The sequence below is a fragment of the Hemitrygon akajei genome, chromosome 13, assembly GCF_048418815.1.
Source record: "Hemitrygon akajei chromosome 13, sHemAka1.3, whole genome shotgun sequence".
NCBI classification, from domain to species: Eukaryota; Metazoa; Chordata; class Chondrichthyes; order Myliobatiformes; family Dasyatidae; genus Hemitrygon; species Hemitrygon akajei.
Window position 1 is genome coordinate 8,699,593 of NC_133136.1, and position 25,640 is coordinate 8,725,232.

Consider the following 25,640-nt stretch of genomic DNA (forward strand, 5'->3'; position numbering starts at 1 on the left):
TTCTACAGATGCTGGAAGTCTGAAGCAACACACACAAAATGCTGCAGGAGCTCTAAATGAGAGGCAGCATCTATGGAGGGGAATAAAGAGTCGATAATTCCCTTCATTAAGTTGCTAACAGACCTATGACCAGAAATGCTTGTTTTTATTTTAGATTTTCAACACCTGTGTTGTTTTCCTGCTGATGAATGAAGAGGAGGGGTTAAATGAGGAAGTGCTCATTTAAGAGGTTTCATAATACCGCAGTGACAACAATTTTCCGAAGATGTCACTGTTGGTAGAGTTGCAGATGGTAATGAGGAGGCGTACAGGAGTGAAGTGGATCAGCTGGTTGAATGGTGTTGCAACAGAAACCTCACACTCAGCAGTGGCAAGAACAGGGAGTTTATTGCAGACTTCAGGAAGGGAAAGGTGGGAGAACGCACACCAATTCTCATTGAGGGAGTCAGCGTTGGCAAAGGTGAACAGCTTCAAATCCCTACGTGTCAACATCTCCAAGGATCTATCCTGGGCTTAACATATTGATGCGATCATTAAGAAGGCACGCCAGTGGCTCCTCTTGGGTAGGGGTTTGAGAACGTTTGATGTGTCACCAAAGACTCTAAGAAATTTCCCCACGCGTACAGAAGGGAGCGTTCTGACGGGTTGTATCACCACCTTGCATGGAGGCTGCAGAGGACTGTGGACTCAGCCAGTTCTTTCATGGCCACAATCCTCTCCACCATTGAGGACATCTTCAGAGAGGCGGTGCCTTAATGAGGTAGCATCCATCATTAAAGACCCTCAACATCTGGGTAATGCCCTTCTCCCATTAATACCATCAAAGAAAAGGTTTGGGAACCTGAAGCCAGAACATCTTCAAACTGTGTTGGCTGTTCACACAAACAGACACATTTTACTGTATGTTTTCAATGTTTGGATGTGTAGGTAATAGATAAGGTTAATCTTAATGATGCACACTCAACGTTTTAGGAACAGCTTCTTCCCCTCTGCCATCAGATTTCTGAATGGTCCCTGAGCCCAAAGCACTATTCCTCTTTTGCACTGTATTCTGTATTGTAACACACTGAATTTTTTTGTCTTGCACAGTACTGCTGCCAGAAAGCAGCAAATTTCACAACATACAGTAGGTTAGTGATAATAAACCCCAAAGTTCCTCATGGGCATTCACAGTAAATACAAAGAAATGCATTAGAATTAACAAAAGCCACACACAATACACCCAGCAAGATGGGGTAATAACCAATATGCAAAGACAACAAATTCCAAATACAAAAAGAATGGGGAAAAATAGAAATAATAATTATAATAAATAAATAAGCAATAAATATTGCGAGCATGAGATGAAAAGTCCCTGAAAGTGAGTCTATTGGTTTTGGGAACAGATTAGTGTTGTAGTGAGTGAAGTTGAGTGACATTATCCCCTCTGATTCAAGAGCCTGATGGTTGAAGGGTAATAACTGTTCCTGAACCTGATGGTATGGGTCCTAAGGCACCTGTACCTTCTATCTGATGGCAGCTGCGAGAAGAATGCCCTGAAATCTGTTTCTGATGAATTAGGCATGATCTGTGAAAGTAGTAAATTATGTTTGTGGGGGTGGATATATTGATTGATGGTTATCTATTATATTGCCCTTCCTCACGGCTTATTACCCCTCTTCTCTCTAGGGACCTGTGAACTTGTGCCTCCACTGGTTGACATCCTAATAAAGCTGTTGCAAAAGATGGTGGACACAAGATATCTGTTCTTCGTAAGCCTCCTGAATGTGTGTTTCTCTAATCTGATGCAGCCCGCCTTGCCTTCTCCTCTCAAAGGATCGATTGGCTTCTATTTAACGCAGAAATCTCCCGGAAAATTAGACACAAGTCCAAAGGTAAAAGTGAAAAGGCAGCTTCTCGAACAATGGAGAGAGTCTGATGATTTGGGAGATGCTACAAGTCCGTTGAAAAAGAAAAGTAATTTCTTAGAGTCTGCTTCAGAGGACAGTTCTGATTCAGCCCAGGTATTCTCAAATACTGATCTGCCACCTGGGATTGACCTGAATGTATTTAGAGAACTCCCCGCTAATATTCAGATGGAAATTATATCTGACGCCAGCCGTTCACCGGATCAGCAGAAATATCACAGTCCCCAAAAGCAGAGTATTGAGAAAACACCTCGTAAAGGCAGCTTTTCCTTCAGGTCTCTCACGGAGGATCAGAGGAAGTTGCTGGTACCCCCTGATCCTGAGAGTAATTTGTCTAATCCTAGTGCAGTTCACTGTATTGCTCCAGATTTTCACAGCAGGACGTCAGCTGGTCCTGGAAACCATTTGGAGGCGCGAACTGTGCCAGGCCCTTCACCTGCATGTGAAGTTTTGCAGCCTGCTAAGACTGAGGCACCCACCGATCAAAGTTCCCCACCCTTCCCCAACAATGTGGATGCAAAGGTGTTCTCACAATTGCCGGCTGAACTTCAGAAAGAACTTCTCGGGGAATGGAAACAGCAAAGGACGATGTCGAAGGCAGATGTAACAAAACGAGACAGCAAAGTCAAACCCAGCGCAGGACCCAGACACTGCCAAAAGACTCCCAAGTCCAACAGTATTCTAAAGTACTTTAGCAAAAGGTAGAACTCAAGCTTGATGTGTTTATAGTGTACCACAAAACAGGAATAACCTCTTCAAATGTATATATTGCAGAACTGAAAGGACCGGTACTGGAAATTCAGACAAGTCACAACTACTGCTAATAGAACAGAAAACATCCCAGCACAGTACAGGCCCTTCGGCCCACGATGTTGTTCTGACCTTTTAACCTACTCCAAGATCAATCTATTCCCTCTCTCCTACATAACCCTCCAGTTTTCTTTCATCCATATGCCTATCTAAGAGTTTCTTAGAAGTCCCTAATGTATTAGTCTCTATCACCCACCACTCTCTGTGTAAAATAAAAACAACTTGCTTCTGAAATTCCCCCTGTACTTTCCTCCAATCACCTTAAAAGTACATCTGTACATTTTGGCTATTTCCACCCTCGGAAAAATGCACTGGTTGTTCATATGCCTATCATCTCTACCAAATCTATCTACCTATCTGTCAAATCACTCGACGTCCTCCTTCACTCTGAAGAGATAAAGCTCATTGAACCTTTCCACATAAAGGTATGCTCTGTAATCAAAGCAGCATCTTAGTAAATCTCCTCTGCACCCTCTCCAGAACTTCCACATCCTTCCTACAATACCAGATCTGAAAATATTCCAAGTGTGGTCTAACCAGGGTCTTATAGAACTGCTCTTGAACTCAGTCTCACAACTAATGGTCAACGCACCATACATCTCCTTAACAAACCTATGAACGATAAATTCTAATTTTAGTGGGAAGGATTCTTCTCAAGTTCAAGTTCAGTTTATAGTCAATCAACCATACACTACCAAGTGAAACAATGTTCCTCTGGACCAAGGTGCACAACAAAGTACATAAACCTTATACACATAACACATAAAGTAATATTACCTCAAATAAATTAACAAATATTAAACAAATAATAATTTACAAAATAAGTTAAAAAGTAAAGAGTATAAATCTACTGGCACTTCATACGTGATGAGACCTGGGTGGTGGCAGGGAATTCAATAGACATGGCCTAGGGGAAGAAGCTGTTACTCAGCCTAACAATTCTTGTCCTAATGCTATGGAATCTCCTGCCTGATGGTAGAGCAGGGGATCCCAACCTTTTTTTGTGCCATGGACCAACAGCATTAATCAAAGGGGTCCATGGATCCTTGGCAGGGAACTCCTGCGATAGAGGGTCAAACAAGTTGTTGGATGGATGGGACCAATCATCGGTAAGAGCTCTGCATATGCAGTGTTCCTGACAAATGTTTGAAGTCAAAGGATCTTTTCCAAATGTAGTAATACAGAGGATCTAATTCTGTCTACATTTGGCAAAAGTGAAGAAATACAAAACAGAGATTTAATTACCTTCTTCCTCTTCTCACCTGCATTTCTCCAGAGGGGACGGGCAGGCAGTGACTCCCAGGTAATAACAATGGTGCTTGTGTTTTGGACAGTAAAATCTAGGAAAGTTCTGACATAGGAAATAAAGTGAACACTGAGAAATGGAAGCCCAATCACAAAGTCTATCCTTAAAGCCGGGAACAGTTGAAATTTTAAAGCAGAAATATCAATTTTCAAAGAAGGAACTGCTGTTCAAAGTAAATTTATCATCAAAGTACAAATATGTCACCATATACACTCTGTGATTCATTTCCTTATAGGCATTCACAATAAACACAAAAAAACACAATAGAATCAACAGAAAAACCACGTAACAATCAATATGCAAAAGACAATGAACTGTACATGTAATAACTGTACATGTAATAAAAAAGGTAATAATAACAAATAAGTAAGCAATAACTATTGAGAACATGAACTGTAGAGTACTTAAAAGTGAGTCCAGAAGTTGTTCATAGGTTGTCTAATCAGTTCAGTGTTGGGGTCAGTGTAGTTCAAGAGCCTAATGGTTGAAGGATAATAACTGTTCCTGAACCTGATGTTCTGAGAGTTGAGGCTCCTGTATCTCCTTCCTGATGGCAGCAGTGAGAAGAGAGCATGGTCTGGATTGTCAGGGTCCCTGTTGATACATGCTGCTTTCCTGCAACCATGCTTTATGTAGATGTGCCAAATGGTAGGGAGGACTTTACCCGTGATGGTCTGGGCCATATCCACTACTGTTTTGAGGGTTTTCCCCATTCAAAGTCAGTGTGTTTCCATACCAGGCCATGATGCAATCAGCTAATATACTCTATAGAAGTTTATCTGAGTTTAAAATGACATACCAAATCTGCACAAACTTCTAAGGAAGAGCTGCCTTTGTAACGGCACTTGTGTGCTGGACCTAGGCCAGGCCCAGGGTCTACATACATAATAGCTAGTGTATTATGTTCAGTGTTTTAACCTTAAAAAGTTTAAAAAATATATCAAAAATCAACTTTATTTGCAATATCCATTTACATGTATTAGGAATTTGCTGTGGTGTGTTAGAGTGACATACAAAAAAAATTCAACAATTATAAAGAATAAAGGTTAAAGTATGGATACAGAACAAAATGTGTATAAATACATAAATACCAGCATGTATTTACAATATGAACAGTATTATAAAAAGTGATTGAAAGTGTTTACAGTGGAGTGATTTTGGGGGGGGGGGAGTCTATGGTAATAGAGAGGGGTGCTGTGGCATGGAACGAACTAGAATGGTTGATCAGATTAACGGCCTGGGGAAGAAACCTTTAAGATGGTGTGAAGTTTTTGTTTAATACCCTATCGCACTTTCCAGAAGTGAGCTTTTGGAAAAGGCAGTTTACAGAATGGGTTGTATCCACGTTATTTCCTGCCTGCTTCTTTGTCCTGGTCACACAAAAGTCCTGCAGTGACGGTAGACTGCTTGCCAATATGACTGTACTTGGACATGACAATGAAACAAAATGACTGAAAGCAAGGTTCTTGAATGCTCGCAGTGTTCCTAAACATGTGTTCAAAGAAAACATTAGATGTGCAGTGGAATGTGTGGTCTGTGTTGCATGGCACGTCAGCTGTATCTGTTTGCCAATTCAACAGATTGCCGTGATAGTGTTGCTATGATTGTTATAAACTCACTGTGTTTACAAAAATAAAGTTAACTGATTGAATTGTCGTCATTAAAAATTCTGACATGCTGGGCATTTCAGCATTCTGTGGAATTGCTCTAAATTATAATTAAAATGTTTTATAGAATCTATTGTTAGCTGAAAGATCACTGACAATGAGTAATGATGTGGAATTGCATTCACAATTCACTTGGTGTTTGTTTTATCTCTGATGGACATCTACCTTTAGATTCAGATTTATTTTATTATGTGTATACTGAAACACACAGTGAAACATGTTATTTGCGTTAACAACTAAGGATGTGTGGAGGTGGGGTGTGTTAGTGTCGCCACACATTCTGTACCAGTGCCAACATAGCATGCCCACAGTTTTCCACAGAACTCCGTAAAACAGAATATACCAAGCACCAAACCAACAGCAGTGAAACAAGCCCAGTTCCTCCCTCCCACACATGCATATACACAGTCCTCTAACCCCTGGACAGATCACTTTCAATCTCCAATCTCCAATAGTCTCGTGAATTCGTAAAGTCAGGGCTATGTCCATCCAGGCTCAACTTCCAGACTACTGATCTAGAACTAATGAGTGAAGAGAAATCAATTCAATTCTATTCACGTTTAATTGTCGTTCAGCCATACAGGAATACTCATGAATACAGCCAAACGAAGAAGTGTTCTCCAAGGTCAAGGTGCAAAACGCAGTACCGACAATCACACGCAGCACAAAGCACACACAAAACAGCAGGCACAATGGTATCGTATTCACACAATAGGAGTCAAAAGCTCGTGCCATCAATCCACAGTCGACCACAATAGAGCCCGTCTCCTGCTGTGTGAACACTGGGGGGAAGCACCAACTTCAGCCTGGGTGCCACGCCACACCTCCCTCAGGTGATACAGCAGCTTAAAGCCAAGTCCTCACATACACAAGATAACAAGTCCATTAGACTCTCAATCAAAATACAACCACACAAAATATACTTGTATATAGTCCAGACCCTTCAGTCCATTGAAATCTTCAGTCAACCAGAGATTACTTTTATTTGCCACATGTTTATTGAAACATACAGAGAAATCTGTGATTTCATCAACAAGCAAAGTTTCAAAGTAAATTTATTATCCAAGTCCATCTATGTCACCATTGAGATATTGCCCTGAGATTCATTACTCAATAAATCCACAGAATAATAACAACGGCAGCATCAATGAAAGATCACACCAACGCAGCATTCAACCAGTGTGCAAAAGACAACAAACTGTGCAAATACTAATAGAAAGAAATAATAATAAATAAATAAGCAATAAATATCAAGAACATGAGATGAAGAGTCCTCAAAAGAGAGTCTGTAGGTTGTAGTGTTGGGGTAAGTGAAGATATCCCCTCTGTTTCAAGAGCTTGATGGTCAATGAGTGCTAACTGTTGCTGAAGCTGGTGGTGCGAGTCCTGAGGCCCCCAGTCAGAATATTGCCGCAGGCCGCCATGCTTCCAGCGCCATCATTTGTGGACTCCTGGTGTTGGGGCACCGTCATGACAAGCTTTTTGCACCGAACCCTCTCCAGGTTTTTTCTACGAGGTCGAGTTACTAGCTCGACACTCAACCCAGGCACGGATGGAGGGCGTGCAAGGGAGCCGGCCGGATTCGAACTTGGGATCTCTCGCCTGGAGTCCAGCGCTGATACCACTACACCACCAGCCAGTAAGTACCATCATAGCACACCTATAACTTACTAACCCTTATGTCTTTGGACTGTGGGAGGAAACAGGAGCATCCAGAAGAAAGCCATGCAGTCATGGGGAGAACATAACAACTCTTTACATAGAGAGTGACAGGAATTGAACCCTGTAAAGCATTGTGCTGACTGCTACACTACCAAGCTGCTGATCGCACGACGTCCATTGGTGTGAAGTGGAGCTGGCTGGGAAGAGAAAACTACACAATCGCACAAAGAATTGTGATTGGGGACCAAGGGAGCTTCGAACTCTTGGAGGATGGAAGCTGACAGCAATGTGTTCACTCAGAGGGTGGTGGGAGTGTGGAACGAGCTGCCAGCACAAGTGGTGGGTGCAATTTTGATTTCAGCATTTAAGAGAAGTTTGGATAGGTGCAATGGTGAGAGGGGTATAGAGGACTATGGTCTGGGTGCAGGTCAATGGGACTAGGCAGTGTAAATGGTTCGGCACAGACTAGGGCTGAAAGACCTGTCTGTACTGTTCTGTCTGACAGAAATAGAGTGGGTCACTGTGAAAGGGGAAGTGTTGGTACAATAGAATCATTAGAGAGATCAATGAGCTGGGCCTACTATGGAAGGGGGTAAGTAAGATAGGGGGCACCAGAGAGGGGCAGATCAGGAGCCCACAATGGGATCATTGATTGTCATGGAGGACTATATTGGACAAGAATCACTGAAGCAAAGTTTAAACAATACGTACTTTGCATCTCAGGGCAGCGCAAGCTGCATCGGGCTTGACCTTAACCAAATGATGTACCAAAGGAAGCAAGTCATGTTCTTCGAGCTAAAATCAAACTTGCTCTGCAGCACCACCACGTGGCCAGAGCCTGAACTACAGCCTTGGTGAGCATCACAGAATTGTCCATAGCAGCAGGAATCAGTCAGGTTTATTATCGCTGTTTATTATGTATTGAACTTTGTTGTTTTGCGGCAGCAGTGCAATGCATTACATAAAAAATCACTATAAATTATGATAACTTTCAATGCTCTCTGCTGTCTGAAAGGAGTTTGTAAGTTCCCTGGGTTTTTTCCAGCTACTCGGTTTCCTCCCACATTCCAAAGATGAATTGATTGGTAGATAAATTGGTCACGTGGGTGTAATTGGGTGGCACAGGCTCATTGGGCCTTTCACTGTGCTGTATCTCTAACCGAACAAGTAACTAAGAAATATATAAAGAATGAATAAGTGGTGCAAAAAGAGAGCAAAGTAGTGTTCATGGAGCATTCAGAAACCTCATGGCAGAACCGAAGAAGCTGTCTCTGAAACATTGAATGTGTGTCTCTAGGCTCCTGTACCTCTTCCTTGATGGTAGTAATGAGAAGAGGGCTTGTCCTGGGGGGTGAGAGTCCTTCATGATGGATGCAGCCAACTTGAGGCATCATTGTAGGAACACCATAGTGTTACAAAATTTAATGGGAGATGGGATGTGTCAAATATTCCTATTGTTGATTAAGCTATATTTATCAATAATATGAATACAAAAGGCACAGGTGGTGAAATACATTTTAGTTGCCGCCTTGGATTGGAACTGACTGGGTGAAGTTTTATGGAGAGTGTCAATAACTTTGATTTATTCTGCATTATCATTTCAGAGGACCTGTCCTTCATCCAGAAGGTAAGTGCCCTTGCGAAGAAGGTACAGCAATGCCTCTACTTTCATGGAGGTCTGCAAAGATTCAGCATTTCATCTGAAGCTTTGCCAAATTTCTATAGAAGTGCAGTGGAGAGTATACTGACTGGTCTCACGCAGCCTGGAACGGAAACACCAACACCCTTGAATGGAAAAGCCTACAAAAAGAAGTGGATGCAGCCCAGGCCATCACAGGTAAAGCTGTCCCCACCATTCTGCACCCCTACACAGAGCACTGTCGCAACACCCATCACCATGGATGCCCACCATCCAGCCCATGTTCTTTTCTCACTGCTGCCATCAGAAAAAGGGTACAGGAGCCTCAGGACCACCACCACCAACCCATCAGGTACAGGAACAGTTATTACCCCTCAACCATTAGCTTTTTGAACCAGAGGGGCTAACTTCACCCAACTTCACTCACCCCAACACTGAATCTAAGGACTCACTTTCAAGGACTCTTCAAGTCGTGTTCTCAATATTCATTATTATTATTATTTAGTTTTCTTCTTGTGTTTGCACGTTGGTTGTTCGTTTTTGTTATGTACAGTTTTTCATCAAGTCTGTTGCATTTCTTTGCATTTACTGTGAATGCCTGCAGGAAAATGAATCTCAGGTTAGTAAATGGTGACATACACAGTAGGGACTTTGATAATAAATTTACTTTGAAGTTACAGATAGAAAATGCTGGAGGAACTGGGTGACTGTGGCTGCATCCATCGGCTCCTGGACTGGCTTAACTCACCTTGGCAGCTCGTGATTGTGAACTCGCTTTTGGAGACACTGTGGTTTGACGATTAATGTTTTGTGTGTTGTTATTTTTGCTGTCTGTGCAATTGGTTCTTTTTTCACACATCTGATGGTTATGTGTGGGTGTTTTCTTTAAAGTGTTTCTGTTGAGTTTGTTTTGTGGCTGTCTGCAAGAACTCAGGGTTGTACAGTGCAACGTATTTTGATAATAAATGTATTTTATCTTGAACTTTGAACTCAGCAGGTCAGGTAGCATCTATGGAGAGGAATAAACAGTCGACATCTCAGGCTGAGCAGAAACTCTTGTATTTATGACATTTTACCGTGAGGCAGTTGAAAACGCTGCTTATTGGAAGGTTGTTCATGTTGACAGAAGCCTATCTGCTGAATTCTGACTGGAGCCTGACTTTAAATGAATCAACAGTCATGTTATTCAAGAGCCCAATGACATGTTTTCCAATGACCTGAGAGAAGAGGCGTATTTAATTATTTATTTTGCGATACAGCAAAGAGCTGCACCGCCCAGCAACCCTCCGATTTAACCTAGCCTAATCGCAGACAGCTTACAAAGACTAACTAATCTACAAACGTACTTTCGACTACGGGAGGAAATTGGAGCACCTGGATGAAACTCCGTACAAACTCCTTACAGAACATTGCCAGAATTGTTCCACAAAATCAAAGCTGTAATAGTGTTGTGCTACCTGCTACGCTACCATGGCTCCCTTTTAGCTTTTCTTTTGTCATGTACATCAAATCATTCAGTGAAATGATGTCAGCAATGACTATGGTCCAACCACGCACTGGAGACAACATGGCATTATTGCCAAGCTTTCTGCACCAACATAGCCTGCCCACAATTTACTAACACTAACTCGTATGGGGCTGGGCTGTGGGAGGGGAAATTGGAGCACCCATAGGAAACTCAGACAAAGCAGAGTCACAGGTAGACCGGGCATTGAAAAAGGCTTTCTGCGCTCTAGTGGGCAATTGAATATAGAAGTTAGAAGGTTGTGGTGCTGGTGAACAGGACACTGGCAATGTCACACTTGGAGTATTATGTTCAGGTCTGGTCATCCTGCTGTAGGAATGATGTAACTAAACAGGAACGAGTGCGGAAAAGATTTACAAGGATTTTATTCCTCGGAGTGTAGGAGACAGAGATGATCTAATAGAAGTGTAAAACTCATGAGGGACATAGATAGAGTGAATGCACACAGTCTTTTTCAGAGGGTTGGGCAATTAAGCTTCCTTAAGGTTGTTATAGCCAGGAATGGTAGTGAGGACAAGGTCCCACTAGCTATTAAATGCTTCAAATGGCGTGCATCTCAAATAGCCTCTGACAACCAAGTCCAGCTCCTGGGCTTCACATGTGGCTTAGCTACTAAGCCCAATGGAACCATTTCTACTGACTGGAGAAGAGACAAAGGCAGACTACAGGCACCTTAAAACCAGTCGCTTCAGGCAGAGAGGGAGAAGAAAATGTCTGGTCTCAAACCTCTGCTGCCTTGCAGCTATATCCACTCACGGGGAAAGCTTTGGGAATAAACTCCGAGGGAAAAATCTGGAGCTGGAGTCCCTAAGGCAGACTTATGTCGTGCTCCATGCTGACTGACAACTCCTGCCATGGTGGTGGTGCCAAACTGTATCAGTCCCTGCTGTTCCATTGGGTTCATCAGATACACGGAGTGGGATTTTTGCTACATGGGCAACAGCTTGCTCTCCATATTGTACTGCCCTGGCTTGCATATCCATGATTGACCCTGACCGGCAGAGGCCTCATCATCATCATGGGCAATCAAGACCTAAGGGTAGAGGTTTTAGGTGAGAGGAAAAAGATTTGAGAGGAATCTGAGGGGCAATTTTTACACAAAGGGTGGTATATATGGGAATGAGCTGCCAGAGGAAGTGTTTGAGGTGGGTACAATAACAACTTTTAAAACAGTTGGACAGGTGTATGCATAGGAAAAGTTTAAACAGTTATGGCCAAATGCTGACAAATGGCTTGGATTTGACATCTTGGTTAGTATAGACCAGTTGGGCCGAAGGGCCTGTATCTTTGCAGTATGACTCTATTACAACTTTACAGAAATCCTACTGCTTGATTGGTTGCCCATCATACCTGACAGTGACAGTTAGATTTATGCAGTTCATGGATGTGAACTGCATGATGAAACGTGTGCAGGAGAGTTTTTAAAGTGGAAAAGCCATTGCACTGGGACAGTTCCATTCTGTCAACCTACGAAGTCTGAATCCAATGGTACAAGCAAGCATTACAGACTAAGGTTTTCCTCCCCACACCTTTTCATTCTGGCACCTTCCCCATTCCTTCTCAAACCTAAAGAATGGTCTTGGCCCAAAACCTTGGCTATCTACTTTTCTCCATCGATGCTGCCTGACCCACTGAGTTCCAGCATTTTGTGTGTGTTGCTTGGGGTTTTCCTTGGTTGCAGTGGATGAGTATAACTTCTTTTGTGCCTTGTCATGCCCTGTGCTCTGAATGCAGTACTGCCTCCTGGTCATTTGATCTCACTTTTGACCTCATTCGCCCAGTCCTCTGCAACTGACTTCACCCGCAGCGACAGGTATGTCCCTGTCTCACCAGGGTGTGAGACCACTGGCCACATTAGCCTGCCAGGTGACTCAGTGGGTCAGTCAGCATCTATGGAGATAAGTAGATAGCCAAGGTTTTGGGCCAAGACCATTCTTCAGGCAAGGCAGTGCAGGGCAGGGCAGCAGTGGGAATTGAAACTTGATCAGTGATCACTGGTGCTGTAAAACAATTGCGTTAACCCCTATGCTACCATGCCACCCCATGGAATCTATACCTTGCATGGAGTGCCAACTTATATTCAAGTTATTGATATTGGAATTGGTTTGTTATTATCACATGTACCAGAATATAGAAAAGAACTTGTCTCATACTCTGTTCATACAGATCAAATCATTACATAGTGCATTGAGGTAGAGCAAGGTAAGACAGTAACAGAATGCAGAATAAAGTGTCACAGTAACAAAGAAAATGCAGTGCAGGTAAACAATAAATTGCAAGATCATAACAAACTAGACTGAGGTCAAGAGTCCATCAGCAGTTCAAGAGATTGATAAATATGGGGTAGGAGATGTTCCACACTCACACCACTGTCAGAATGAAGAAGTTCCTTCTCAAGCTCTCTAAATATTTCTTTCACCTTTCACCCTTAACCTATGACCTCTAGTTCTTGTCTCACCTAGCCTTGTGGGAAGGAGCCTGCTTTCATTTACCCTACCTACACTCCTCATAATTTTGTATGCCTCTATCAAATCTCCCCTCACTCTCCTAAACTCAAGGGAATAAACTCCTAACCCATTCAACTTTTCCCTAGAACTGAGATCTTCAAGTCACGGCAACACCTTTGCAAAATTTCTCTGCACTCTTTCAATCTTATTGATATCTTTTCTGTAGGATGTTGACCAAAACTGCACACAGTACTCCAAATTGGCCTCACCAATGTCTTATAGAACTTCTGCATAACATCCTAATGCCTGTACTCAATACATGGATTTATGAAGGCCAATGTGCCAAAAGCTTTCTTTATAGCCTTATCTCTCTGTGATGCCACCCTCAAGGAATTATTGATCTGTATTCCCAGATCCCTCTGTTCTACCACACTCCTCAAAGCCCTACTGATCACCATGTAAGTCCTATCCTGTTTTTATTTTGAAATCTTGCATCATAATCTATGTGCATGCACTTTCTTTAATTGAATTTGGAATTAGCATTGGAATTGGAATAGGAATTGGTTTATTATTGTGGCATGTACCAAGATACAGTGAAAAGTTTGACTTGCATACTGTTCATACAGATCGAATCATTACACAGTTCATTGAGGTAGAACAAGGTTATTTCCCATGGTAGGGGAGTATAGGGCATGTCTTCAGGATTGAAGGATATCCACTTAGAACAGAGATGCAGTGAAATTACTTTAGTCAAAGGGTGGTAAATCTGTTGAATTTATTGCCAAGAGTGGCTGTGGAGGCCAAGTCATTGGGTGCATTTAAGGCAGAGATCAATAGGTTCTTGATTAGCCAGGGCATCAAAGCGTATGGGGAAAAGGCAGAGGAGAGGAGATGACTGGAAGAATTGGATCTGCCCACAATTGAATGGTGGAGCAGACTCGATGGGCCAAATGGCCTACTTTTGCTCCTATATCTTATGGTCTTATTAAGGTGAAACACTAACAAAGTGCAGACTGAAGTGTTACAGAGAAAGTAAAGTAGATTGTGAGGTCAAGAGTCCACCGCATCATACTCGGTAAAAGTTAACAGTGAGGTAGAAGATGTTGCAAGGGGGCTTGACACCCATGTTCTGAATAGCAGCAATGGCAGTCAGTGCTGCTGAGGCCAAATCACAGGAACTTTGAGTGCTTTGGTAAGTTATATCACTGCACAAGAAAAAAGTACAAAGTTCAAAAGTAAGTTTATTATCAAAGTTACATATGAGATTCATCTTCTTGCGGGCATTCACAGTAAATACAAAGAAACAAGAAGAAAAAAGCAACATTTTAATAATAAATAAGCAATAAATATTGAGAACATGAGATGAAGAGTCATTTAAAGTGAGTCCATAGGTGGTGGGAACGGTTCAATACAGGGTGCATGTAGTTCAAGAACGTAATGACTGAGGAGTAATAACTGTTCTTGAACATGATGGTGTTCAGATCCGAGGCTTGTGTGCAAAAGAGCGTGGCCTGAATGGTGGGGGTTGTTGATGATGAATGCTGCTTTCCTTTGACCACACTCATGTAGATGTGCTCAGAGGACTTTACCCGTGTTGGTATGTGATGCAGTTTTGGGGCTTCATTTACAAGAAATTGTTCAGTGTAATTGTGAATACAATGCGCACTGCAAGTGGAGACACCCTAGAGAACCATTTCCTACACAGAGCCTGGCTGATCTATATTTTGTTTTATGAGCTGTGACCTTGTGGTTGCATTGCATTCTCTTTCGACAAATGTTATGCACAAAGTTTATTTTTGGAAAAAAGCTGACAGCTGAAAATGTTTGCATTAAGCAACAGCTGTAAGGAAGCTACCAAGAAAGGTCCTATGTACGCCATAAGTTTATATAAGTCCAGATATACATACCTGCACTTCTCAGAGGAGAAATGTGTAGAAATACTGTTCTTGACTGGGGTGCTTACTACAACAGAAAATAAACCATCTTGCAGAATCACAACCAGGTTTATTATTACTGACATGTTGTAAAATTTGTTGGTTTGTGACAGCAGTATGTTGCAATACATAATAAAAACTGTAAATTACAATAAGTATATATACAAAATGAATTAAGTAAGTAGTGCAAAAATGAGAGAAAAATAAAATAGTGATAAAAATAAAAAATAAAATATAAAATAAAATAAAATAGTTCATGGGTTTATTGTGCATTCACAGATCTGATGGCAGAGGGGAAGAAGCTGTTCCTGAAATGTTCAGTGTCTGTCTTCAGGCTCCTGTACCACCTCAATGGTAGTAATGAGAAATTAATTGTTTTGCAGCAGAAGTACAGTGTAATACATAAAATTTACTATAAATTACACTCAGTGGCCAAATTGAGATACCTCCTGTACCTAATCAAGTGGTCACTGAGTGTATGTTCATGGTCTTCTGCTTCTGTGGCCCTTCTACAAGGGTTCAACAGGTTGTGCATTCAACGTAACACATAAAAAGTGCTGGAGGAACTCAGCAGGTCAGACAGCAGCTATGAAAATGTATAAGCAGTTAAGTTTCGGGCTGAGATCCTTCATCAGGACTAGAAGGGAAAGGGGGAATGAGCCAGAATAAGAAGGTGGGGGGAGGGGAAGAATACGAGCTAGAAGGTGACGGGTGAGACCAGGTGGATGGGGGACACAAGGTGAAGGGGAAGGTTGGTGTGTGGGTCAATGGGTGGGGGACGGGGAATGAAGTGAGAAACTGGGGCGGAGTGTTAGGTGGAAGTGATAAAGAGTTGAAGAAGAAGGGATCTGATAGGAGAGGAGAGTAGACCCTCGGAGAAAGGGAAGGAAGAGGGGCATCAAGGGAAGGTGAAAGGAAAGATGAGAAGAGCAGAGGTAAGAGTGAACCCAGCATGGTCAATGGAAGAAAAGGGAAGGGGAGGTAGCATGATATCATGTCAACAACATTTCCCTCAACCTGAAATGTTCACAAATCTTCTCTCCCCAGAAACACTGTTGAGTTCCTCCAGGTAAATTCATTGTTGCTGCATCTTATGCACTCAGTGCCCACTTTATTAGGTACACCTGTACAACAGCTTGTTAATGCAAATGTCTAATCAACCAATCATGTGACAGCAACTCAATGCATTATAAACACGCAGACATGGTCAAGAGGTTCAGTCCTGATGAAAGGTCTCGGCCTGAAATGTTGAATGTTTTCACAGATGCTGCCTGACCTGTTGAGTTCCTCCAGCAGCTTTTGTGTGTTGCTTTCTATTTCCAGCATCTGCTTTGTCTTGTTGGTAAGAGGTTAAATTTTTGTTCAGATCAGACATCAGTATGTGGAAGAAATGTGAACTAAGTGACTTTGAACATGGAATGATTGCTGGTGCCAAACAGGGCAGTTTGAGTATCTCAGAAACTGCTGATCTCCTGGGGACTTCCACGCACAACAGTCTCTAGAGTTCACAGAGAATGGTGTGAAAAACAGAAAATATCCTGTGAGTGGCAGTTATGTGGGTGAAAACACCTCTTAATGAGCGAGGTCAGAGGAGAATGGCCAGACTGGATTCCACAATCAATTCCTTGATGTTACTGATGTTGAGTGCAAGGTTGATGTTACAACACCACTCAACCAGCTGATCTACCTCACTCATGCATACATTTGCATACATACATAAAAGAATGGATATTTGTCTCTTCGCTTTGACTTTATGCGGAACTTCAATCAGCTGTGCACTGTCTAGTCTGCTGGAATAGAGGTATTGGCTAAGCTGTCAATGGAGCAAGTAAGCATGAAGATAGTGCAGAGGTAACACATGGTTCCACCTAACACATTGACAATTCCTTGAGTTCTCCCAGCAGTTTGAGTGAAGGTAATACATCAGTTTGAAATTTAACTGTAAAAGATACCACTGGTGAAAGTCCACCAGTCCTAGTATTGTGCTGGAATGTCAACACAGATCTCGTGCACTTTTCTAAAGTACTCATGTCTGCCTCAGGGTACTTATCAGATTCAGATTCATTTATTTTTCACATGTGCAGAGTGAAACGTGTTATTTGTATTAACAACCAACACAACCTAAGGACGCGCTGGGGACAGCCCACGTGTTGCCACACATTCCGCGTCAGTATAGCATGTCCACAACATTCAGCAGAAAAAGAACAACAGCCACCTACACAAAATGATGGAGGAACTCAGCACATCAGGCAACATCTCTGGAGGGCAAGATGTTTCAGGCCAAGATCCTTCATCATGACCGGCAAGAACAGGGGAAGAAGCTCTTTCTTATTAGATTCCTTCGTCTTCGGACCTTCACTGTTTCTACCTATCACCTCTCCCGAGCCACCTTCTCAAAGTTCAAAGTACATTTACTATCAAAGTATGTATACATTATACAACCTTGAGATTTGTCTCCTTGCAGGCAGCCACAAAACAAGAAACCCAGAATAACTCATGAGAGAAACGTCACACCAGATGTGCAGCGAGAGAGAAAAAAGTCATCTCACCTCACCTATCATCTTCTATCTTGTACATCCACCCGACCCCTTTCCTACCTTCTTATTCCTGATTATTTTCCCTTCTTTTCCTGATGAAAGGTCTCAATCCAAAGCATCAGCTGGTTGTTCCCCTCTATAGACGCTGCCTGACCTGTTGAGTTCCTCCAGCAATTTTTATTGAGACACAATGCAGAATAGACCCTTCAATCCACACCACCCAGCAACCCCCAATTTAACCACAATTTACAATGACAGATTAGCCATCTGGTGTGCCTTTGGACTGTGGGATGAAACTGGAGCACCCAGAGGAAACCCACGTGGTCAGAGGGAAAATGTACAAACTCCTTACAGGCGGGAATTGAACCCAGGTTGCTGGTACTGCAAAGCATTGTGCTAACCACTACACTACCATGAACCTCTTGTGAATATGAACAATAAAACAATCCTTTTTCCTCCCTCCCACCCACTGTCATAGGCAGTATGAAGAAGATTATCTTCATACAGTCTGAGAGATCCATAATGTCAAATGCCTTTAAACTGTAACTGCAGAATTAAAGATGAATTTAAGTTTAAAAACCTCATGCGTGACAAGAATATTTCTTTGAAAAATTCTGTATGCATTTGTAAGTACCTCACTTTCTAAAGCTATCTTGCATCAACTACTGCAAGGGTTTCGGATTAAAAGAATCCGAGAATAGAATAGATATGGGAGATCAAATAATCTGTTGAGTAACATAGATCTCATACTGTTGAAACCATAGAAATGTCATTTGTGGAACTCATCGTGTCTGGATTAAATAAGTAGAATAAAGAAAGTTTGGAGACAGTGCGAGAGGGAGGATAGACAGGTAACAGAGAAAGGACACACTCAGACCGACGGTTTGAGATGTGTCTATTTTAATGCAAGGAGTATTATAAACAAAGCAGATGAGCTTAAAGTGTGGATCAGTACTTGGAGGTTTGATGTTGTGGCCATTTCAGAGACCTGGATGGCTCAGGGGTTGGAATGGCTACTTTGAGTGCCAAGCTTTGGATGTTTCAGAAAGGATAGGGAGGGAGGCAAAAGAGGTGGGGGCATGGCACTGTTGATCAGAGATAGTGTCACAAAAGCAGAAAAGGAGGAAGTCATGGAGGGATTGTCTACAGAGTCTCTGTGGGTGGAAGTTTGGAACAGGAAGGGGTCAATAACTCTACTGGGTGTTTTTTATAGACCACCCAATAGTAACAGGAATATCGAGGAGCAGATAGGGAGACAGATTCTGGAAAGGTGTAATAATAACAGGGTTATCGTGATGGGAGATTTTAATTTCGCAAATATTGATTGGTATGTCCCTAGAGCGAGGAGTTGAGATGGGGTGGAGTTTGTTAGGAGTGTTCAAGAAGGTTTCTTGACAGAATATATAGATAAACCTACAAGAGGAGAGGCTGTACTTGATCTGCTATCAGGAAATGAACCGGGTCAGGTGTCAAATCTCTCAGTGGGAGAGCATTTTGGAGATAGTGATCACAACTCTATCTCCTTTACTGTAGCATTGGAGAGTGATAGAAACAGACAAGTTAGGAAAGCGTTTAATTGAAGTAAGGGGAACCAAGAGGCTATCAGGCAGGAACTTGGAAGCATAAATTGTGAACAGATGTTCTCAGGGAAATGTATAGAAGAAATGTGGCAAATGTTCAGGGGACACACACAAAATGCTGGTGGAACACAGTAGGCCAGGCAGCATCTAAAGGAAGAAGTACAGTTGACGTTTCGGGCCGAGACCCTTTGTCAAAGGGTCTCAGCCCGAAACGTCAACCGTGCTTCTTCCTATAGATGCTGCCTGCTCTGCTGCGTTCCATCAGCATTTTGTGTGTGTTTCTTGAATTTCCAGTATCTGCAGATTTCCTCATGTTTGTGTTTTTAAATGTTCAGGGGATATTTGCGTGGAGTTCTGCAAAGGTGCTTCCATTGAGACAGGGAAGGGATGGTAGGGTACAGGAACCATGGTGTACAAAGGCTGTTGTAAATCTAGTCAAGAACAAAAGAAGAGCTTACGAAAAGTTCAAAAAACTTGGTAATGATAGAGACCTAGAAGATTATGAAGCTAGCAGGAAGGAGCTAAAGAATGAAATCAGGAGAGCCAGAAGGGGCCATGAGGAGGCCTTGGTGATCAGGATTAAGGAAAACCCCAAGGCATTCTATAAGTACGTGAAGAGCAAGAGGATAAGATATGAGAGAATAGAATCAATCAAGTGTGACATTGGAAAAATGTGTTTGGAACTGGAGGAGATAACAGAGGTACTTAATAAGTACTTTGCTTCAGTATTTACTCTGGAAAAGGATCTTGGTGATTGTAGGGATGACTTACAGTGGACTAAAAAGCTTGAGCATGTAGATACTAAGAAAGAGGATGTGCAGGAGCTTTTGGAAAGCATCAAGCTGGATTAGTCACCGGGACTGAACGAGGTGTACCTCAGGCTACTGTGGGAGGCAAGGGAAGAGATTGCTGAGCCTCTGGCAATAATCTTTGCATCGTCAATGGGGACGGGAGAGGTTCCGGAGGATTGGAGGGTTGCGGATGTTGTTCCATTATTCAAAAAAGGAAGAAGAGATAGCCCAGGAAATTATAGACAAGTGAGTCTTACTTCAGTGGTTGGTAAATTGATAGAGAAAATCCTGAGAGGCAAAATTTATGAACATTTGGAGAGACATTACATTGTTAGGAAATAGTCAGCTTTGTGAAAGGCAGGTCGTGCCTTACAAGTCTGATTGAACTTTTTTGAGGATTTGACTAAAGACACTGATGAAGGTAGAGCAGTAGATGTAGTGTACATTGATTTCAGCAAGGCATTTGACAAGGCACCCATTGCCAGGCTTATTGAGAAAGTAAGGAGGCATGGGATTCAAGGGGACATTGCTTAGTGGATCCAGAACTGGCTTGCCCACAGAAGGCAAAGAGTGGTTGTAGACGGGTCATATTCTGCATGGAGGTCGGTGACCAGTGGTGTGCCTCAGGGATCTGTTCTCGGACCCCTACTCTTTGTGATTTTTATAAATGAGCTGGATGAGGAAGTGAAGGGTTGGGTTAGTAAATCTGCTGATGACACAAAGGTTGGAGATGTTGTGGATAGTGTGGAGGGCTATCAGAGGTTACAGTGGGACATTGATAGGATGCAAAACTGGGTTGAGAAGTGGCAGATAGAGTTCAACCCAGGTAAGTGTGAGGTGGCTCATTTTGGTAGATCAAATATGATGACAGAATATAGTATTAATGGTAAGACCCCTGGCAGTGTGGAGGATCAGAGGGATCTTGGGGTCCGAGTCCATAGGATGCTCAAAGCAGCTGCGCAGGTTGACTCTGTGATTAAGAAGGCATACGGTGCATTGGCCTTCATCAATCGTGGGATTGAGTTTAGGAGCTGAGAGGTAATGTTCAGCTATATAGGACCCTGGTCAGACCCCACTTGGAGTACTGTGCTCAGTTCTGGTCGCATCACTACAGGAAGGATGTGGAAACCATAGAAATGGTGCAGAGGAGATTTACAAGGATGTTGCCTGGGTTGGGAAGCATGCCTTATGAGAATGGGTTGAGTGAACTCAGCCTTTTTTCCTTGGAGCGACGGAGGGTGAGAGGTGACCTGATAGAAGTGTATAAGATGATAAGAGGCATTGATCATGTGGATAGTCAGAGGCTTTTTCCCGGGCTGAAATGGCTAGCATGAGAAGGCACAGTTTTAAGGTGCTTGGAAGTAGGTGCAGAGGAGATTTCAGGGGTAAATTTTTTACGCAGAGGGTGGTGAGTGCGTGGAATGGGCTGCCGGCAATGGTGGTGGAGGCAGATACGATAGGGACTTTTAAGAGACTCCTGGACTTTTAGATAGGTACATGGAGCTCAGAAAAATAGAGAGATATGGGTAACCCTGGGTAATTCCTCAGGCAAGGACATCTTCGGCACAACTTCATGGGCTGAAGGGCCTGTATTGTGCTGTAGGTTTTCTATGTTTCTATGTTTCCCGAATCTAATGCAGAACATGGGCATTTCACTTTAATATGGCCAGTCCATCATGGATAAAGCATCTCCCCACCATTGAGCATTGTTGCAGGAAAGCAGCATCCATCAACAGGGGCCTCCACCATCCAGGACCTGCTTTCTTGTGGCTGCTGCCATCAGGAAGAAGGTACACGAGTCTCGAGACTCACACCACCAGGTTCAGGAACAGTTATTACCCCTCAATCATCGGGCTCCTGAACCGGAGGAATAACTTCACTCAACTTCACTTGCCCCATCACTTCAATGTTTCCATAACCTATAGACTCACTTTTAGCCACTCTACATCTCGATATTTATTATTTATTATTATTTCTTTATTTTTGTATTTGCCGTTTAGGTCTATAGCACATTGGTGGATTACTCAAGTTGGTGTGGTCGTTCATTAATTCTGTAATGGTCATTATTCTACTCTGGATTTGTTGAATATGCCCACAAGGAAATGAATATCAGGGTCGTATATGGTGACATATATGTACCTTGATAATAAATTTATTTTGAACTTTGAAGTTTGAAGAATCAGAAAATTTCATCACCTTGTTTCATGTTTCAGCTTCGTTACTCTTCATCATTGGGTGGTGGGGTGGAGATACGTCTCTACCTAAATGTAAATGTAAAGTGCTCCTATTCTCTGCTAGTCTGCAGCTCACTCTTGGACAAGGTGTAGCACCTGCTTCGCCCCCTGATCAGGGTCACATGACGCCATGGGAGCTGGTGGTGGATGGTCGTATGAGCAGCTGGTGCATATCACAAGTCCTGGTTATATGACCACTGACACCAGGCAGACAATCTCTGAAGAGTATTGATAATGGCTGGGGTCACTCGTCTTGTAAAGACACTGCCCAGAAGAAAGCAATTACAAAGCACTTATGTAGAAAAATTTGTTAAGAACAATCATTGTCATGATGTGCACCTGCACCATATGACATGGCACATAATGATTCTTCGTAACTTTCCAATCTCCAACAGGATCCTACCACTAAGTACTTCTTTCCCTTGACCCCAGCCCCCGCTCTCTGCTTTCCAGAGAGAATGCTATCTATGTGACTCCCTGGTTCACTCATCCCTCCTCACTGATCTCCCTTCTGGCGCTTATTCCTGCAAGTGTGATGCCAGCTACCTCCTCCCCAAACAAACAGTCCTTCCAGGTGAGGTGATACCTCACTTGCCAGTCTATGAGGATCATCTATTGCATCTGGACCTCCTGGTGTGGATCTTCCATGTTAGTGAAACCTGACACAGATTGGGGACCACTTTGTTGAGCACCTTCATTCTGTCTACTGTAAAAGGCAGGATCTTCTGGTATTTACCCATTTCAAATCGACTTCCCGTTTCCATTATGACATGTTTGTTTATGGCCTCCACTATGACCAGGATAACACCAAACTCAAATCAGTGGAGCAAAGCCCCATAATCCTTCTGGTTAGCCTCCAATCTGATGGCACGAACAGTGGCTTCTCCCACTTCTAGTAATTTCTTCCCACTCCCCTTCTCTCTTTTCCCACTCCCCATTCTGACTCCCCTCCTACCTTTCTTTTCTCCTTATCTGGCCATCGCTTCCCTCTTGTTCTCCTTCTCCTTCCATTTCTTTCATGGTCCTCTAATCTCTCATCAGATGCCATCTTTTTAGATTTTTTTTTAGATTCAACTTTATTGGCATTGTGCCGAGTACAGATACAAAGTCAATGAAATGCAGTTAGCATCTAACCAGAAATGCAAAAAATAGTGTTATTTACAAAATAACTGCAAATAAAAAGTAAGTGCTACAGCATACAAATATAAAAGTACTGAGACAGTACAATATGGGTGCAATACTGCTTAGCGCTGTGATGTGAGGTTCAGCAGGGTCACAGCCTCAGGGAAGAAGCTCTTCCTGTGCCTGCTGGTGAGGGAGCGGAGGCCCCTGTAGCGCCTACTGGATGGGAGGAGAGTAAAAAGTCCATGGTTAGGGTGAGATGCATCCTTGATAATGCTTTTCACCCTGCCCAGGCAGCGTTTATGGTAGATGTTCTCAATGGTGGGCAATTGGGTGCCGATAATCCGCTGGGCAGTTTTCACCACACGCTGGAGTGCTTTGTGGTCTGATACGAGACAATTGCCATACGACACTGAGTTGCAGTTGGTGAGTATGCTCTCAATGGTACAGCGGTAAAAGTCCATCTGTACCCTGGGACAGAGTTGAGCTTTCTTGATGTTCCGCAGGAAATAAAGGCGCTGTTGTGCCTTTTTGATCGGGATGGAGGAGTTCAGGACCAGGTGAGATCCTCGGAAAGGTGGACACCAAGGAATTTGAAGCTTGATACACTCTCCACTACTGCTCTGTTGATGTAGATGGGGACATGAGCGTGGCTCCTAGCATGCCTGAAGTCCACAATGATCTCCTTGGTCTTCTGGGTGTTAAGGGCCAGGTTGTTGTTGGCACACCACGCGGCCAGGTGCTGGACCTCGACCCTGTAGGCCGTCTCGTCATCCCCTCTGATCAGGCTAACCACCGTGGTGGTCTGCGAACTTGATTATGGAGTTAGAACCATGCACAGGAACACAGTCATAGGCAAAAAGGGAGTACAGAAGAGGGCTCAGCACACAGCCTTGAGGCACGCCGGTGTTCAGGGTGAGAGTGAAGGAGGAGAGGTTGTCTAACTTAACAGATTGGGGTCTGTTAGTCAGAAAGTCCAAGGTCCAATTGCAGATGGATGAGCTGATACCAAGCTGGTGAAGTTTGGCGATCAGCTTGGAGGGGGCCACAGTATCGAATGCCGAACTAAAGTCAACGAACAGCATTCTGACGCAAGAGCTGGGGCTGCCCAGGTGGGTTAGGGCAGAGTGAAGTGCTGTGGAGATGGCGTCCTCTGTTGACCTGTTGGTGCGACAGGCAAATTGATGGGGGTCCTGGGCAGTGGGCAGACAGGATTTCAGATGTGATAGAACCGGTCTCTCAAAGCACTTTGCAATGATGGGGGTGAGTGCAAACAGGCAGAAGTCATTCAGGCCCATGGCAGTGGAATGCTTCGGCAATCTTGAAGCTAGTGGGGACAACTGCCTGGGCCAGGGATAGATTGAAAATGTCCATTTACTTCTTCCACCTAAGTACTCCTAGCTTCTTACTTCATCTCTCCTCTCGCCCATGCAACTTCTTCCTCACCTGGTCTCATCTATCACTTGCCAACTTGTACACTTTCCCTGACCCACCCACCTTCTGATTCTGTCTTTGCTCCCCTTCCTTCCCCGTCCTGATGAAGGGTCTTGGCCTAAAATGTTGATTGTTTATTCCTCTCCATGGATGCTGCCTGACTTGCAGAAGTCTGAAGAAAGTGTGGCATTTTAGAACATAAGTTTGGATTTGACCTTTCTATGCTGTAACTTTTGATTTTGTGATTAAAGCAAAAAAAGTTAAAGTACTGGAATTGGAATTGCTTTATTATTGCCACAAGTACCAAGATGCAGTAAAAAGCTCGTCTTGTATACTGTTGATACAGATCAAATCATTACACAGTGCACTGAAGTAGAACAAGGTAAAACAATAACAGAATGCAAAATAAAGTGGAACAGTTGCAGAGAAAATGCAGCGTCAGTGAACAATAGGGTTGAAAACAATAAAGCCCATTGTGAGGTCAGAACTCCAGTTTATTATACAAGTGGACAGTTCAGGACTCTGATAGCAGCAGGACAGAGGCTGTCCTTCAACCTGGTCTGATATCCACTCTTGATTCTCTTTTACACTTTATATACCTGAAGAAACTTTTGGTATCCTCTAATATTATTGGTTAGCTTACTTTTGTATTCCATCTTTACCTTCTTAACAATGTCTTAAGTTGCCTTCTGGTGGTTTTTAAAAGCTTTCAATGCTCTAACTTTCCACTAATTTTTGCTCTATAATATGCCCTCTCTTTGCCTGTTATGTGGGCTTTGACTTCTCTTGTTAGCCATGGCTGTGTCCTCTTTCATTTAGAATACTTCATCCTCTTTGGGACGTATATATCCTGGGCCTTCCAAATTGCTTCCAGAAATTCCAGCCATTGCTGCTCTGTTGTCATCCCTGACAGTGTAGTTTACCAATCAATTCTGGCCAGCTTCTCTCTCACACCTCTGTAATTCCCTTTACTCTACTGTAATACTGTCTTACTTTAGCTTCTCATTCTTAAATTTCAGGGTGAATTTGATAATATTATGTTCAC

General features: G+C 42.9%; 1 protein-coding gene across 9 annotated transcripts in view; it reads left to right on the forward strand.

The window, feature by feature from the left end:
- poli (polymerase (DNA directed) iota) overlaps positions 1–17,974 on the forward strand; it is an 82,141-nt gene extending 64,167 nt beyond the window's left edge. For 2 of the 9 annotated variants that reach the window (XM_073064099.1, XM_073064101.1), the window contains 4 exons: positions 7,193–7,329; positions 8,957–8,979; positions 9,078–9,189; positions 17,362–17,974. In XM_073064099.1, the coding sequence (XP_072920200.1) occupies positions 7,193–7,329; positions 8,957–8,979; positions 9,078–9,189; positions 17,362–17,397 (308 nt within the window). In that variant the 3' untranslated portion in view covers positions 17,398–17,974. Of the gene's footprint in view, positions 1–1,668; positions 5,680–7,192; positions 7,330–8,956; positions 9,416–15,176; positions 15,544–17,361 lie in introns of those variants that run through there. The other 7 variants (XM_073064094.1, XM_073064095.1, XM_073064098.1 and 4 more) reach the window with 6 other exon arrangements.
- Positions 17,975–25,640: the final 7,666 nt, after the last annotated feature.